This window comes from Myotis yumanensis, unplaced genomic scaffold (genome assembly GCF_028538775.1).
Source record: "Myotis yumanensis isolate MYYU_CA2020_CCGP unplaced genomic scaffold, mMyoYum1.0.hap1 SCAF_12, whole genome shotgun sequence".
NCBI lineage: Eukaryota > Metazoa > Chordata > Mammalia > Chiroptera > Vespertilionidae > Myotis > Myotis yumanensis.
This window is the reverse complement of record NW_027223763.1, coordinates 30,085,621-30,102,847: the sequence shown is the minus strand read 5'-3', so window position 1 is coordinate 30,102,847 and position 17,227 is coordinate 30,085,621. Positions and strand designations below refer to the sequence as shown.

Genomic DNA, 17,227 nt, shown 5'->3' with positions numbered 1-17,227 from the left:
ATGGATCATTTACCATGCACCAGTCATTGCACTAAACCTTGACTATAAATGATCTCATCTAATCTTTACAATTCTTATGTTAGGTATCATTAAGCCTCTTTTACAGAAGCTGATGAAAAAGAAAGAGGTAATATAATGCAAATGGTGGAGCCAGCGTTGGAACCAAGGATCTTTCTGATCCCCAAATTCTAAGTGTTTGGCACTCTCACAGTATCCTGGCTTTTCAGGAAATGTTATCAAAGTACATGCCTTCTTAAGAGAAGAGTATTCTATCTAAATCATGGGGAATGACTTTCAACAATAAAGATTTTTTAAAAAATCACGGGGATTGAAGACTCTCTAGAAGATCTCACTTTAGACATGATTACTTTAAAAATCTCTCAGTTCCAGGTTGGACCTTCCAGCTGAAAGGAACTGTAGGGTGTCCAAGTTCACCCACAGTACTTCATGTTACAAATGGGCAAACTGAGGCACACCCAGAGCACTGGCCCCAAATCAGGAAGGAGTAGGGACCCGAGTTCCGTCCATCTCATTAATCCTCTACAGAGAAGAGCTAGGAACCCAGGTGCAATGTCATTAGTCCTCTATTGCCCACAGCTTCCTCTTTGTCGTTTAGGGAAGTAGAGGCTGGCGCATCCGCCTTCCCCACTCACCCCCACAAATGGGTGGCACACTGCCCCCCAAGTACACACTGGGGTGAGGGATGAACCTGCAGGAGATGTCGGGGAGGGGCCTGCAGAGCACCGGGTCTCCTGCCAGGAGGGCTCGGGAGGCCCGTGGATACACACAGGGGGAGGGCGCCGGGGCTGCAGGACCGGGGTTCCTTCCTCGGCGCGCCTGGGGAACCAGGGCGTCGAGACGCACAGCCAACGTTTTGGAGCCCAGCGCATCGCCGGAGGCCACCCTCGGCCCCATAGCCGCCTGCTCTTTACGGGCGGGGGACAGGAGCGGGCGTCACAAAGCGCCGCCACCGCGCCGGGCGGCCGAGAGGAGGCAGGGAAGTGGGAGGAGGAGGAGGAGGGGGAGGAGGACGGCGACCCGGAGGGCGGAGGAGGGAGGGGCGCGCGCACGCGCACGCGCGTCTGGTCGCCACTCGCTGAGAGCCTCCCCCTCCCGGCGCGCGCCCCTCCTCCCTCTCCCTCTCCCTCTCCCTCCTCCCTCTCGGCTCCGTCGCTCCCGTGGCGCGAGGCGCTCTCTCTCCTCCTCCTCCTCCTCCTCCTCCTCCACCGCCGCCCCTCCCCCCACGCTGCCGCCGCCGCCGCCGCGAGACCCCCGCGCGCCGCGCTCCCCCCCGCCCTCCGGCCCCGCGCGCCCTCCGGCCCCGGCGGCCGCGGCGGCCCCAGAGAAGAACGAGAGGGCGAGCGAGCGAGCGAGCGCGGCGCTCCCGGGCCGGCCTGGCCCCCTCTCCTCACCATCGCCGGCCCTCCGCCGCCTTTCTCCGCTTCCACCTTTTCTCCTCTCCCCCGCAAGTTGAGGCCCCCTCCGGGGGGGGAGGACCGGGACCGGGACCGGGAGTGAATTCCCCTAACTCCTTCACCCTCTCCCCGCACCTGGCCCCCGTGTGAGGAGAAGGGCCCGGCCCGGCCCGCGTAGTGTGTGCGGAGCACCCGGGCCGGCCCACGGGCCGTCTGGGGCCTGGTCCGGCCCGCCGGGGGTGTGAAGACCGGGGCCCGGTGCGGCCCGGCCCGAGGGCGAGCCGAGGGGAGGGGCCTGGTCCGGCTCGGCCGGTGCGTGAGGACTGGGGCCCCGGCCCGGCGCCGCCGCCGCCGCCGCGATGGCCCAGCAGCAGATGACCAGCTCGCAGAAGGCCCTGATGCTGGAGCTGAAGTCCCTGCAGGAGGAGCCGGTGGAGGGCTTCCGGATCACCCTGGTGGACGAGTCCGACCTCTACAACTGGGAGGTTGCCATCTTCGGACCCCCCAACACCCTCTACGAAGGCGGCTACTTCAAGGTACTCCCCGCCCTGCCCAGACTCGGCTTCCCCCGCGGAGCCCTCCGCTCCCCGCCGCTTTCGGCCGCTTTCGGGGCCCAGAGGGAGAGTAGGGGGGGGTCGGGGGGCTCCTCACCTCGGCAGCCCCCTCCCCCCACCGGTGGAGGCAGGAAGGCCTGGCTCACCCAGTGCCTTTTCTTTGTCCTGGGGGTGGGGGCGGGAGGCCCGACTGCACCGGGAAATGGGGGAGCCTCTCGGGCTGGGGCAGTGGCGACCCGGGGAGGAGGGGGGCTGCCTTTGTTTTGGTTCGTGTCTTCAGCTGAGGGTGTGAGGGGGGGAAGAAAGGTGGTTTGTCTGTGTCCCCTCTCGTCTTCCCATCAAAACCATCCCCGCGCCGGCTGGAACTGCCCCAGAGGGCAGAGTGACCTGCACTTAATGGATTGGACCTTTCTTTTTTGGGGGTGCGGGTGGGGGAGGGGGAGAGGGAGGGGGAGCAGCCTGTCATGCCCGGGGCAGCCCGGTGACCTGACATTTGGAGGGTTTGATGGGCTTCGGCCGAGTGCAGTTCCAACTTTGCATTCCAGTGGGCGGCAGTGGAGAATGGGGTGGTAAACAAGGGTCGCTGCTTTTTTCTCTCGCCTTTATCCACTTGAAGGAACTTGGGTTTAGCCCCCCTTTGTCCTCATTCTCTCTTTACTTCTGTGGTGTTTCCAAATGCCCTTTGTCCTCACCCTGCCCCCAACTTTCAGGCTTGTTGTTGTTGTTGTTTTGTTCCTGCGTGCAGACATACTCGCAGAGGGTGGACCTTAATGTGGGGAGACTGAGCGTTCCCCACTTTAGGGAGACGAAATTGGAACCTTTCGCTCAGGTGGCTAACTCACTAGCAAAGGGGTGGTCTCACGGATTGCAGGTGTCATCGCAGGTGAGCCGGTTTTCTGGAGTAGATAGTGACCCATGCACATTGTTTCCATTGTTTCCTATGACTTTAGGACGTTCTTGAATTTGCTGTTTTGTTGTTTTTTTTAATTCCGTGGTAGATAACTTGGAAATACTGAGGTTGTTGTTTTTCTATTTTGTTGAATTTCTTACTATTTTTGAAGGGACGAATCACAAATTGAAGGTTGAACGTTTTAAATGGTGGGTACAGAGATCGAGGGAAATGAGTGTTTTAGGAATCTGTTTAGTTTTTTTTTTATTTCCAAAATTAAGTAAAATAAAGCAGTGAGTCAGTGGTTTGTTTTGAAGGGAGGTGCGATCTTGGCAAAAGTTTTAAATGAGTATCTTAAGTCATGTAGTTATGTGTATTTTTAGGACTACCCAATTACTTTTGTTTTTTACCCTTATAAAGGTGGAAGACTCAGATTCAGGCTTGAAATTGGGTCAACTTTGTAGAAAAATGTGGCTAATCGATAGGGGAATGTTTAATATTCATGTCTGTGATAGTTACCGGATACCCAATAAAAGCACATTTTTAGAAAACTATGTAAAAGCAGTACCAACTGTTTGCCTTTTGTGGTCACCACACTATACTTTTTCAGATGCAAACATTTAAAATCACTAAATAAACATACAAGTTTTTAATTGAGGAATATTCTCTTGTCAAGTATACATTTCATTTACAGATACTGGAAAAATTAGTTGCGCAAAATGGAATTTATATAACTTCTAGCAGAGCATTATTTAGCAAATTTTACTGGCCAAATTTAGTGGAGTAAAGTTTATTTCCAAAAAAGGATTGTTTCCCAAAAAATATCATTGATAGTCAAGGTAAATGTGCACTGGTTAGAATAACCTCACTCCAATGGAATTTGTTAAAAAAAAAAATTAAGTGTTTTCAAATTGTAATATTTTTGCTTAACTGTGAAAGGAGTGTAGAGAGCTCTCTCAGTTTGGAATAGGTAGTATATAAAGGGGACTTCCTGTAGCATATACTGATTTAAATTAAATGGTTTTTAATTTTAGTCTTATTTAAAAAGAATGGTTTAATCTCCAGTTTTATTGTTAGGTTTCTTTATCTTTGTGTGTTTTTACCTTTAATTGTGACATTAAAATTTATGAAAATTCTTAAAACAGATTTTATGTTTTAGTCTTGTGTGAGAATTTTGTTCAATTTCATTTTCTTCCACTTTTTTCTTTATTGTATGGCCTTTTATCCCAAAATCCTTCACTGGAAACAGGCAAATTTATGGTCATGCTAGTGATAAGTTTTAAGCCATTGTTTTTTATTTTATTGCTTTTGTCTTAAAACAAGGCTTTTAGTGTGTTCCGTTACAGTTGCAGTTAAAAGTTGGCAAAGTCCGGCCGGTGTGGCTCAATGGTTGAGAGTCGACCTGTGAACCAGGAGGTCATGGTTCCATTCTTGTCAGGGCACATGTGGTGTTGCGGACTCAATCCCCAGTGTGGGCTGTGCAGGAGGCAGCTGATCAGTGATTCTCATAATTGATGTTTCTATCTCTTTCTTCCTCTTCCTTCCGCTCAGAAATCAATAAGATAGCCTGCGTATGCAAATTAACCGCCATTTTTGTTGGGTTAATTTGCATAGTCACTCTGATTGGCTGGTGGGCATAGCAGAGTGACACTAATTTGCATGTTTCTCTTTTATTAGTGTAGATATATATATTATATATATATATATATATATATATATATATATATATATATTTCAGAGGCCTCCTGCATGCCCCACACTGGGGATCGAGCTCACAATCCTGGTGTGTGCCCTGACTGGATTCAAACCGTGACCTCCTGGTTCATAGGTCGACACTTAATCACTGAGCCACGCCGGTTAGGCAAAAAATATATATTTTTAAAAATAAAGTACAGCAGTGAACTCTTTGTAGTTTTGATTTCTTTCAGTAATCTGATTGAGGGCATAAAATATAGGTGTGTTCCATTTTTACAACACTCTACAAACTGATAACTTAGAAAGTATTTGTTATATTCTAAAAGTTTTCCTTAATAGGAGCTATTTAATTTAATTTTATTGATTTCAGAGAGGAAGGGAGAGGAGATAGAAACATCAATGATGACAGAGAATCACTGATTGGCTGCCTCCTGCACGCCCCCTACTGGGGATTGAGCCCTCAACCCGGGCATGTACCCTTGACCAGAATTGAACCCGGGACTCTTCAGTCCGCAGGCCGATTCTCTATCCACTAAGCAAAACCGGCTAGGGCAACAGGAGCTTCTTTTTCAGATTTAACAATGATTTATATTAAAGAAACTTCAATAATTTTTTAAAATAAAGGGTTGTATAATTTTCATTTGTTCTAGCAGAAATGAATCTGTTTTCTGCACTCTTCCCCCCAAAAAAACACATCCTAAAACTCCAAAGTTAATATTTGGCCTGGTGATGTCCTTCAGATTATGGAATACTCTTATTATATGACTCTAATTCTTTTTTTAAAATATATTTTTATTTTATTTCAGAGAGGAAGGGAGAGGGAGGGAGATAGAAACATCAGTGATGAGAGATTGGCTGCCTCCTGCACACCCCACACTGGGGATCGAGCCCACAACCTGGGCATGTGCCCTGACTGGGAATCGAACCCTGACCTCCTGGTTCATATATCGACACTCAACCACTGAGCCACACCAGCCAGGCTGACTCTGTAATTCTTAATATGTAGTTGAAACAATTCTTTTAAGGAAGTGATTTTTAGTCTTTCTGGTATATGGATCCTTTTGTGAAATTGAAGTTTCTCTGGAATAAATAGATACATGTAAACTAGTTTCTATGCATTTTCAGAGGCTTAACTGATAAGTTAATCCCTTTTTTAGGGGATTTGATAGGTAACTAACAACAGTTTTAAAAATTATAAAAGTAATGCTATTTTAAAAGCAATTGTATGATGAGTTAGTTAAAATTTCTTTTTTAATTTTTCTTCAGTCACTTTGAGAATACCTCTTAGAGCTTTTACCTTTTCTGGAAGTTGAAATGGTCTTAAGTGAACTAAGGCAACGTTGTAAATTGAAACATAGTTAATGTCCAATGATTTTTTTTGGCACTAAATGTAATTTTAGTGTTGTTCTCCCCCCCCGCCCCCCCACCCAGTGCAAATATAGCACCTCAGTATTTTATAGATGATGCTTTTACAGTATCAAGTTGATTCCAAGATGCATATTTATCTAGTTTTTAACTTCTCTGAAATTGGGTTATGTCTTAGAAGCCACAAAGTCATACAGTTGCCATCAGTCTGGTGGCACTTGTGACCTAATTGTGAGAGAACACTGCATTAAAATCTTCTGATATTTTCATTTTTCTTTCTTTTCTTTTTTTTTTAAAAAATATTATTATTGATTTTAGAGAGAGAGGAATGGAGAGGGAGAGATAGACACATCGATGAGAGTGAAAAATCACTGATGGACTGCCTCTTGCATGCCCCCTACTAGGATTGAGCCTGTAGCCTGGGCATGTGCCCTTGACTGGAATCGAATCTGGGACCCTTCAGTCCACAGGCCGATGCTCTATCCACCAAGCCAAACCAGCTAGGGCTCATTTTTCTTACTGATTTTAAAGGGAGAAAGAGGGAGAGAGAGAGAGAGACAGAGAGACACATTGATTTGTTGTTCTACTTATCCATGCATCATTCATAGATTTCTTCTTGTATGTGCCCTGACAAGGGCTTGAACCCAAAACCTTGGTGCATCTTGAGGGTGGTCCAACCAATTAAGTGCCCCGGCTGGGACTTCTGATAATTTTTTTTAAAAAAATATATTTTATTGATCTTTTACAGAAAGGAAGGGAGAGGGATAGAGAGTTAGAAACATCGGTCAGCTTGCCCTGACCGGTTTGGCTCAGTGGATAGAGCGTTGGCCTGCGGACGGGAGGGTCCCGGGTTCGATTCCAGTCAGGGGCATGTGCCTTGGTTGCGGGCACATCCCCAGTGGGGGGTGTGCAGGAGGCAGCTGATCGATGCTTCTCTCTCATCGATGTTTCTGGCTCTCTGTCCCTCTTCCTTCTTCTCTGTAAAGAATCAATAAAATATTAAAAAAAAAAAAAAAGAAAGAAAGAAAGAAACATCGATCAGCTTCCTCCTGCACATCCCCTACTGGGAAAGTGCCCGAAACCAAGGTACATGCCCTTGACTGGAATCGAACCTGGGACCCTTCAGTCCACAGGCCGACGCTCTATCCACTGAGCCAAACGAGTTAGGGCTGATAATTTTTTAAAAATGCTAGCATCAGTACTTAAATTTGATAATAAGGGTTCTTATAATATTTTTTTAAAAAATATATTTTATTGATTTTTTTACAGAGAGGAAGGGAGAGAGATAGAGAGTTAGAAACATCGATGAGAGAGAAACACCGATCAGCTGCCTCCTGCACATCTCCTACTGGGGATGTGCCCGCAACCCAGGTACATGCCGTTGACTGGAATCGAACCTGGTACCCTTCAGTCCGCAGGCCGACGCTCTATCCACTGAGCCAAATCGGTTTCGGCAATATTTTTTTTTTTTAATAAGAGAAAGTTTGTTTAGAAAGTCACAGAGGTAGAAGAAATGGGCTCAGGAAAGAAGTTATAGAGGCAAAAGAAGGGTTGTAGCTTAGGAGAGAGAAGAAAAGGTAATGTGCCTATTCCCCTCCTCTTCCCCTAAGTGGGAAGATTCCCTACGTGGGGAAGAGGAGGGGAATAGGAAAGGCGAGGGTTTGCTCTTGAGAGGGAGAACGCCAATAAGGATTATTCTTGAACAAAGGATTTCGGCCTTAATACTTTCTTTGCAGCATGTTAATTCCTTTTTCAGAGATTTGTGTTAGTAAACAGTATTTATTTTTAAAATATATTTTATTGATTTCAGAGCTGAAAGCGGGGAGAGAGAGAGAGAGAAAGAGAAGCATCAATGATAGAATCATTGATTGGCTGCCTCCTGCATGCCCCACACTGGGGATTGAGCCTGAAACTTGGGCTTGTGCCCTGACCAGAATTGAACTGTGACTTACTGGTTCATAGGTTGACGCTCAACCACTGAGCCATGCTGGCTGAGCTAGATTGTTTTAAAGTAAATCTCAGACAACGTATCCTTTCATCCCTAAATGCTGAAGTCCCTAAAAGATAAGGACTTTAGTCTTACACTTGCTAAATAAATATTAACTCTTTCATATTATCGAACTAGGGGCCCAGTACATGAATTCGTGCACCTTGAAAGGAACTGTGGTCCGGGAGGCTGCAGTAGGCACAGGGGTGGGTCTTGGCCCATCCTCTGCGCCCCTGCCTGGCCCCTGGTCTCCTGTCTGCTGGAAGCCCTGCACCTGGCACCGCTGAGCGATTGGGGCCAGCGCCAGCAGTGGATGTGAGTGGCGGCTGCTGTCCCGATCGCCCCTCAGGAGCAGAGGGAGGTAGAGAAGCCCTCAGGGGCAATTAGGGCTGGCAGCTGCTGCTCACTTGCTAATGGTGCCAAGTGATCGAGACCAGCGCTGGGCACCAGCAGTGGGTGCAAGCGGCGGCTCCGGCGCTGGCAGTGGGTGCAAGTGGTGGCTCTGGTACTGGCAGCGGGTGCAAGCGGTGACTGCCGGCCCTGATCTCCCCTCAGGAACAGGGGGAGGTGGAGAAGCCCTGAGGGGTGATTGGGGCTGGCAGCCACCGTTTGCACCCGCTGACAGCACCGAGCGATCGGGGCTGGCGCCAGGCGCTGGCAGTGGGTGCGAGCGGTGGCTCTGGCGCCAGCAGCAGTGGATGCAAGTGGGGCTGGCACCGGCAGCAGGTGCAAGTGCCGGACAGGACCGCAGTGCGCGGGAGCAAAGAATTTTCAGTAACCACCAGAGGCTCGCCCCAATGGCAGCGACCAGCACCCCGCCTTGGTCTGGCACTCCCATTCACCTCCACCATCCCGCTGTGGCCGACGCCTGCCATGTTCTGCGCACGCCCTCTGGTGGTCAGCATACATCATAGCGACCAGTTCAGTTCTGCCATTTGGTCTATTTGCATATTAGCCTTTTATTATATAGGATACCCCATTGGTGTTTAGATCTAGTTGTCTCATAGATATACTTTTAGTTTGAATCAGGATCCAAAATGAGGCTCACAATTGCATTTAGTTGATATGCCTCTTGAGACTTTCTTAATTGATAGATTTCCCGTTCTCCCTTTTAAAACAATTTAAAAAACCCAGCTTTATTGAAATATAATTCACATGCCATATAATCCATCCATTTAAATGTACAACTCAGAGTTTTATAGTATACTAGAGGCCCGGTGCACGAAATTTATGCGGTGGGGGGGGGGCCCTCAGCCCATTGTATGGACATTTGGGTTTTCCCTCTCCAATCTGGGACCCCTTGGGGGATGTCCAACTGCCAGTTTAGGCCCGAACCTGGGGATCCTAAACAGGCAGTCGGATATCCCTCTCACAATCCTGGACCGCTGGCTCCTAATTGCTCACCTGCTGGCCTGGTCACCCCTAATTGCCCCCCCCCCCCCCCCGCCGGCCTGGTCACCCCCAACTGGCCCCCCCCCTCGACTGGCCCGGTCGCCTACAACTGCCCCCCTGCTGGCCTGGTTGCCCCCAACTGACCCCCCCTGCCGGCCTGGTCACCCCCACACAGCCTGCTGTCCAGTCATTTGGTTGCCCCTCACTAACCTCCCTTCCGGCCTGGTCATAGGCAGCCATCTTGTGAGGGTGTGAGGGTTAGTTTGCATATTACCTCTTTATTATATAGGATAAGTAGATTCATATGCTGTATGGTTTTATGTGACTGGCTTTCATTTAGCATAATGTTTTCAAATTGATATATGTTGTGGCATGTATTTTTATTAAATAATGTTCCATTGTATGGACATTTGGGTTTTCCACTATTTGGCTATTATAAATAATACTGATGTGTGCAAGTTTGTGTGCAAGTTTCAGTGTGGGCATGTTTTCATTTTCTTGGGTATTTACCTAGGAATAGAATTACTGGGTCATATGACAACACTTGAGGAACTGCCAGACTGTTCCAAAGTGGCTGTACCATTTTACATTCCTACTAGCAGTGTATGATGGTTCTAATTTATTTTCATTTTCACCAACACTTGTTTACTCTTTTAAAAAAATTTTATTGTTGGCATTTGAATGTATTTAACTGCTTGACTGTTGTCTTCAGTTTTAAGGAATTCACTATTGGACTGGTTATAATTATATTTTATTACAAACTAAAGGATATTATTATAGTACTAAAAGTAATGGAAAGTTATTCTATTTCTAACACTGGAGGTTACCAATGGAAAGTTCTAGCCCCAAACTTTTAGTTACCTTTTTCCCCCACATTATTTCTTTGCTGCTTTAATTCTTATATAATTTTATTGATTGATTGATTTTAGAGAGAGGAACGGGGGGAACAACATCCATTTGTTGTTCCACTTATGTATGCATTCATTGGCTGGTTGTTGTACGTGTCCTGACCAGGAATTCAAGCCGCAACCTTGGCGTTTCAGAGGACGCTTTAACGAACTAAGCCAGCCAGGGTTCTGTTTTAATTTTTTTTTTTAAAGTATTTTAGAGAGAGACACACACATCCATGCTTCTCTTTCTCTGTTTCTCCCCATCACTTCTACTCTTTCTAAAAATCAATGGAAAGAATGTCCTCGGATGAGGATTAATAACAACAAGTTTCTGAAATTATGAAAAGTCACCTATAATGATACTATTGAAATAATTTTAAAAATATTTTTTCTTCTGACATTGCTATATTTTATCTAAAATATTAGATACTGTGTATTTATTTTATGTGTATATTTAAATGTATTTTTATTGATTTTAGAGGGGGAGAGAGAGAGAAACATCAATGATGAGAATCATCCACTGCCTCCTGTGCACCCCCCCACTGGGGATCAAGCCCACAACCCAGGCATGTGCTCTGGGACCTGAATTGATCCGTGACCTTCTGGTTCATAGGTCAACACTCAGCCAGCTGGGCTGCGTATTCATTTTTTAAAAAGGACATATTTTGAACATTTCCCCAGCTATCTATTTAATCTTTTCTCTTTTATTGGATTTGGAAATTCAGTGTAGAATTTAACACATTTTCATATGTATGTTTGTGTATTTTTCATATAAGTTTCTGGTCCTAGATATATTGGGTGAAGAGTTATGAGTACCTACATAACATATTTAGAGAAGATATTATGAACTTGTTTTGACAAAGCATAGCAGTAAAAATGCCAATTTTCTGGAGGACAAGGAAACCACAAAAGAGGTGGCTACTATGGCCTTGGTTTTTAAAAATTGTATATGAAAAGTTAAAGGAACTAGAATAAACAAAATAATTTTAAAAAGATAAATTTGGAAAACTCACTATATGTAATTTTAATATGTACTGTAAAGCTATACTAATCAAGACAGTGTGGTGACCCTGGCTGGTTTGGCTCAGTGGACAGGGTGTTGACCTGCAGATTGAAGGGTCCCGTGTTTGATTCCGGTCAAGGACACATGCCCAGGTTGCGGGCTCGGTCCCAGGAGGGGGCATGCTTCCATAATGCCACTTCTAATAATTTGTCATAGAGCAATACAAGCTTGTGTAAATACTAAGTTTACACAGAAGTGTGAATGCAAGTATTTATAGCAGCACTATTCCTAATTGTCCAAACTGGAAACAACCCAAATGCCCATCAGTGGATGAATGTATAAGCAAACTGATATCTCTATATCACCGAGTGCTATTCAGCAATAAAAGGGAACCAACTGTTAATACATCAGTAACATGGATGAATATCAAAGGCATTATGGCAGTCTCATAAGATTACATTCTGGCCCTAACCAGTTTGGCTCAGTGGATAGTGGTTCTCAACCTTCCTAATGCCGCGACCCTTTAATACAGTTCCTCATGTTGTGGTGACCCCCAACCATAAAATTATTTTCGTTGCTACTTCATAACTGTAATTTTGTTACTGTTATGAATCATAATGTAAATATCTGATATGCAGGGTGTATTTTCATTGTTCTCGACCCACAGGTTGAGAACCGTTGGGAGCATCGGCCTGTGGACTGAAGGGTCCCAGGTTCAATTCCGGCCAAGGGCATGTACCTTGGTTGCGGGCACATCCCCAGTAGGGGGTATGCAGGAGGCAGCTGATCGATGTTTCTAACTCTCTATCCCTCTCCCCCTCTGTAAAAAATCAATAAAATATTAAAAAAAAGAAGATTACATTCTGAATGAGTCCATTTAGCTAACTTTCTGGAAAGACAAAACTGGACTAGTAAATACAAAGAACCAGATCAGTGGTTTCCAGAGGTTTGGGGGAGAGGGAGAGTTTGACTACAAAGGGCAGTGTGAGGGAATTCTTTGGGGGTGTTGGCATTGTTTTGTATTTATGGTGGTGGTTACAAGGATCTATGTACATGCAAACTTATAAAAGTGTATACCAAGCCCTGGCCAGTGTTAGTCAGTGGTTAGAGATTTGACCTGCACACAAAGGGTCTCAGGTTTGACTCCCTGTCAGGGGTACATGCCTGGGTTGCAAGTTCGATCCTCGGCCTTGGTTGGGGTGCATGTGAGAGGCAATAAATCGATGTGTCTTTTCTCTCTATCCCCTCCACTCTCTCTAAAAATCAATGGAAAAAATATCCTCGTGTGAGGGTTAACAACAAAAAGTGTACACCACAAAGGTGAATATTGCCCAGCTAGTGTGTCTTAGTGGTTAAGCATCGACCTGTGAACCAGGAGGTCACGGTTCAATTCCCAGTCAGGGCACATGCCCAGGTTGCAGTCTCAATCCCTAGGGTGGGGTGTGCAGGAGGCAGCTGATCAATGATTCTTCTCTCATCATTGATGTTTCTACTTCTCATTCCCCCTCTCCCTTCTCTGAAAACAATAAAAATATATTTTAAAAAAAGAAAGTGAGCCCTAAGCAGTTTGGGTCAGTGGATAGAGTGACTGAAGGGTCCCAGGCTCAATTCCGGTCAAGGGCATGTACCTTGGTTGCGGGCACATCCCCAGTAGGGAGTGTGCAGGAGGCAGCTTAATCGATGTTTCTCTCTCATCGATGTTTCTAACTCTCTACCCCTCTCCCTTCCTCTCTGTAAAAAATCAATAAAATATATTTTTTTTAAAAAGGGAATATTTTGCTATATAAATTTTAAAAGTAAAAAAAGCAGACTTAATAAAGTTTTGTCAGTTATGCTCCAATAAAGCTGAAAAAATAAGATTAATTTTTATTTATTTTATTTTATTTTTTTAAAAATATATTTTATTGATTTTTTACAGAGAGGAAGGGAGAGAGATAGAGAGTTAGAAACATCGATGAGAGAGAAACATCGATCAGCTGCCTCCTGCACATCTCCCACTGGGGATGTGCCCGCAACCCAGGCACATGCCCCTGACCGGAATCGAACCCGGGACCCTTCAGTCCGCAAGCCGACACTCTATCCACTGAGCCAAACCGGCCTCGGCAATAAGATTAATTTTTAAAAGGAAAAAGGTTCTTGTTAAAAAATGCACAATGGCTTTGTTATATTTTCTGAGTACTACTTAGATCAGTGGTTCTCAACCTGTGGGTCGCGACCCCTTTGGGGGTCGAACGACCCTTTCACAGGGGTCGCCTAAGACCATCGGAAAACACATATATAATTACATATTTTTGTAATTAATCACTATGCTTTAATTATGTTCAATTTGTAACAATGAAATTGGGGGTCACCACAACATGAGGAACTGTGTTAAAGGGTCGTGGCATTAGGAAGGTTGAGAACCACTGCCTTATATGCACCTATTTCTGAGGTTGAATGAACTAATAAGCAAAAGGGAGTTCACTGTCATGAACTTTAAAAAGAAGCTACTTACCTGTAGCTGGTTTGGCTCAGTGCTTAGAGTGGTGGCCGAGGACTTAAGGGTCGCGGATTTGATTCTGGTCAAGGGTATGTACCTCAGTTGCAGGCTTGATCTCTGCCCCAGTCGGGGTACATGAGGGAGACAACCAATCGATGTGTCTCACATCAATGTTTCTCTCTCTGCCTCTCCGTCTCCCTTCCACTTTATAAAAAAAAAAAAAAAATCAATGGAAAAAATATCCTCTGGTGAGGATTAAAAATAATAATAATGCCCTGGCTGGTTTGGCTCAGTGGATAGAGCGTCGGCCTGCAGACTCAAAGGTTCCGGGTTCGATTCCAGTTAGGGGCACATGCTTGGCTTGCAGGCTCAGTACCCAGTTGGGGGTGTGCAGGAGGCAATCGATCAATGTTTCTCTCTGGTTCTTCCTTTCCCTTCCTCTTTGAAATCAATAAAAATATATTAAAAAAAGAAGAAGAATAAAAAAACAAAAGAAGCTACTTATGCCGTTCTTTCTTTCCAACTTGGGGGGTATAATGGCTCCCGCAAAAAAAGGGTGGTGGAAAGGGCTCTTGTGCCATCAAGGAGGTGTGTCCAGAGAATACACCATCAACATTCATAAGCGCATTCATGAAGTGAGTTTCAAGAAATGTGCCCCTCGGGCACTCAAGATCTGGAAATTTGCCATGAAGGAGATGGGAACTCCGTATGTACACATTGACATCAGGCTGAATGAACAAAGTTTCTCTGGGCCAAAGGAATAAGGGGTGTTCCATACCCTGTCCAGGTACAGAAAACGAAATGAGGATAAAGAGACACTAAACAAGCTCTATATGTTGGTCACCTATGTTCCTGTCACCACTTTCAAAAATCTACAAACAGTTAATGTGGATGAGAACTAACTGCTGGTTGTTGAATAAAGATATAAAACTGCCAAAAGAAATAAAAGAAGCTACTTACTATATATAGGCTATTGTTAGGGTCTTCATCCATTTAACCATATGTCCTGTATTTATATCTCCTACTGCTCTCTACCAGAATCAATGTTATGAATATAATGAAAAGATGAAATGTTATTATATCCTTGGTTTGTCAATTAAAAGGAAAAGATTTCTAGGATTTTAAACACTAATAATGCTTAGTTAACTAGAAGACATACAAAGGATACAGTGCTGAGTTGTGTGTTGTTTTTTGTGTGCTGAGTTTTTATTTATTTATGCTTTTAAAATGTCTTGCAGTCTAACCATATCTAAAAACCAGGGTTAGTTTTTCATGTTGGGTTAGTGATTATCTAATTTTTCAAATAAAGACATTAAGGTCTAGGAAAGGAAATGACTAGTTCAAAGTTATAAGGGAATTTGTTAGAGAGCTAGCTATATAACTCAGGTCTAATTTTTTTCTCTCCCCTGATTGTGTAACCTGCTTCAGTGCCTACAGCTACGGGCAGAGACCAGGTAATGGTTGAAGGTCACAGTTTGCTCTGGCATGAGCACTGTGAGAACCCAGGGGGACGGGCCTGCCATAAATCCAAATCCATGTGTTTGGTCTTCTTAATATCCATTTCATTAAACCAGTGTATAATAATCACTAATAAATTATTTCATACTCTTTGGTTGAACTTTAAATTCTGTCCTAATTTAATAATTCAAATCTATAGAAACAATATATGTATTTAAATTAATTTTAAGGTGTACAGTTATGAATTTTGTTAAATATGTCATCATATTCAGATTTTTTTTGGAAGAAAAAGCAATTGGAAAAAATAACAGGCAGTTTTCATACCATACATGTGAGGGAAAAAAATATTTTTTCCCTCCCAAAGAATGTAGAAAATGGCTCTAAAGATTATCTAAAAGTTACAACTAGTGTAGTTTAGCAAATCCTCTATTATTTTGAATTCTATTAATTTGAAATTTGAGGCAGTTTCTAACAAGAGCTCAACAGTTCCCTTACAATAAAAATGTTATTTAGTAGGAGATTATGAGACTGAGAGGTAAACTATTATATGGATCACTTTTCAAATATTTTTGATGACATAGCTTTTAAAATTGTAGTAATATATATAACATTTGTCACTTTAACCATTTTTAGTGCATAATTTAGTGAAATTAAGTATATTTACAATGCTGTGTAACCATCACCACTGTCTATTTCCTGAACTTTTTCATTATCCCGAAGTGGAACTCTATTAATTGAAGTAACTCCTCAATTCCCCCTCCCTTGCTAACTTCTATTCAATTTTCTGTCTTTATGAATTTACCTAGTCTGGATACCTCATATAAGTGAAATCATACAATATTTGTCCTTTTGTGTCCAGCTTATTTCACTTGTTAAGTTTTCAGGGTTTGTCTGTGTTTGTAATATGTATCAGAATCTCATTCCTTTTTTTTTTTTTTTTTTTTTAAATATATTTTATTGACCTTTTACAGAGAGGAAGGGAGAGGGATAGAGAGTTAGAATCATCGATGGGAGAGAAACATTGATCAGCTGCTTCCTGCACACCCGCTACTGAGGATGTGCCTGCAACCAAGGTACATGCCCTTGACCGGAATCGAACCTGGACCCTTCAGTCCGCAGGCCCGATGCTGTATCCACTGAGCCAAACCGGTTAGGGCAGAATCTCATTCCTTTTTTAATGGCTGAAAATAATAATCACATTTTGTTAACCCATTCATCTTTTAAAGCTTGGTTGTTTCCACCTTTTGGCTATTGTGAATAATGCTGTTCTCTCTTGGATGCTGCAAGTGTTTAAAAGAAATTACGCATGCTCCCATTTCTTACAGTATTGTTCTCTTTCTTTCTTTTTTTTTCTTTTTAAAAATATATTTTATTGATTTTTTACAGAGAGGAAAGGAGAGGGATAGAGAGTTAGAAACATCCATGAGAGAGAAACATCGATCAGCTGCCTCCTGCACAACCCCCACTGGGGATGTGCCCGCAACCAAGGTACATGCCCCCGACTGTAATCGAACCTGGGACTCTTCAGTCCACAGGCTGATGCTCTAGCCACTGAGCCAAACTGGTCAGGGCCTCTTTCTTTTTTTAAAAAAATAATATTTTATTGATTTTTTTTTTTTGCTAAAAGTATTACAAAGGGTATTACATAAGTGCCCTTTTTATCCCCCCCACCCTTGACAAACCCCTGCCCTCCCTTACCCCCCAGTGTCTTATGTCCATTAGTTATGCTTATATAGATGCATACAAGTCCTTCGGTTGATCTCTTACTCCCCTCCCTCCTGTCCCCTATTTTATTGATTTTTACAGAGAGCAAGGGAGAGGGATAGACAGTTAGAAACATGGCTGAGAGAGAAACATCGATCAGCTGCTTCCTGCATGCCCCCTATTGGGGATCGAGCCTGCAACCAAGGTACATGCCCTTGACCGGAATTGAACCCAGAACCCTTCTTCAGTTCGCAGGCGATGCTCTATCCACTGAGCCAAACCGGTTAGGGCCTTCTTTTCTTTTCCTTCCCTCCCTCCCTCCCTCCCTCCCTCCCTCCTTCCCTCCCTCCCTTCCTTCCTTCCTCCCTTCCTTCCTTCCTTCCTTCCTTCCTTCCT

The 17,227-nt window shown here is 44.2% G+C and overlaps 1 protein-coding gene and 1 non-coding gene across 3 annotated transcripts in view; one reads left to right on the top strand and one right to left on the bottom strand.

The window, feature by feature from the left end:
- The first annotated feature begins 1,240 nt into the window (after window positions 1–1,240).
- Window positions 1,241–17,227, top strand: part of UBE2R2 (ubiquitin conjugating enzyme E2 R2) — a 78,889-nt gene continuing 62,902 nt past the window's right edge. Inside the window, exon 1 of one of the 2 annotated variants that reach the window (XM_070431348.1) lies at window positions 1,241–1,951. In XM_070431348.1, the coding sequence (XP_070287449.1) occupies window positions 1,775–1,951 (177 nt within the window). In that variant the 5' untranslated portion in view covers window positions 1,241–1,774. Of the gene's footprint in view, window positions 1,952–2,452; window positions 2,853–17,227 lie in introns of those variants that run through there. The other variant, XM_070431347.1, reaches the window with a different exon arrangement.
- LOC139021329 (small nucleolar RNA SNORA42/SNORA80 family) lies at window positions 15,078–15,208 on the bottom strand. The gene has a single exon (XR_011473450.1). It is a non-coding gene; the product is annotated as a small nucleolar RNA SNORA42/SNORA80 family (small nucleolar RNA).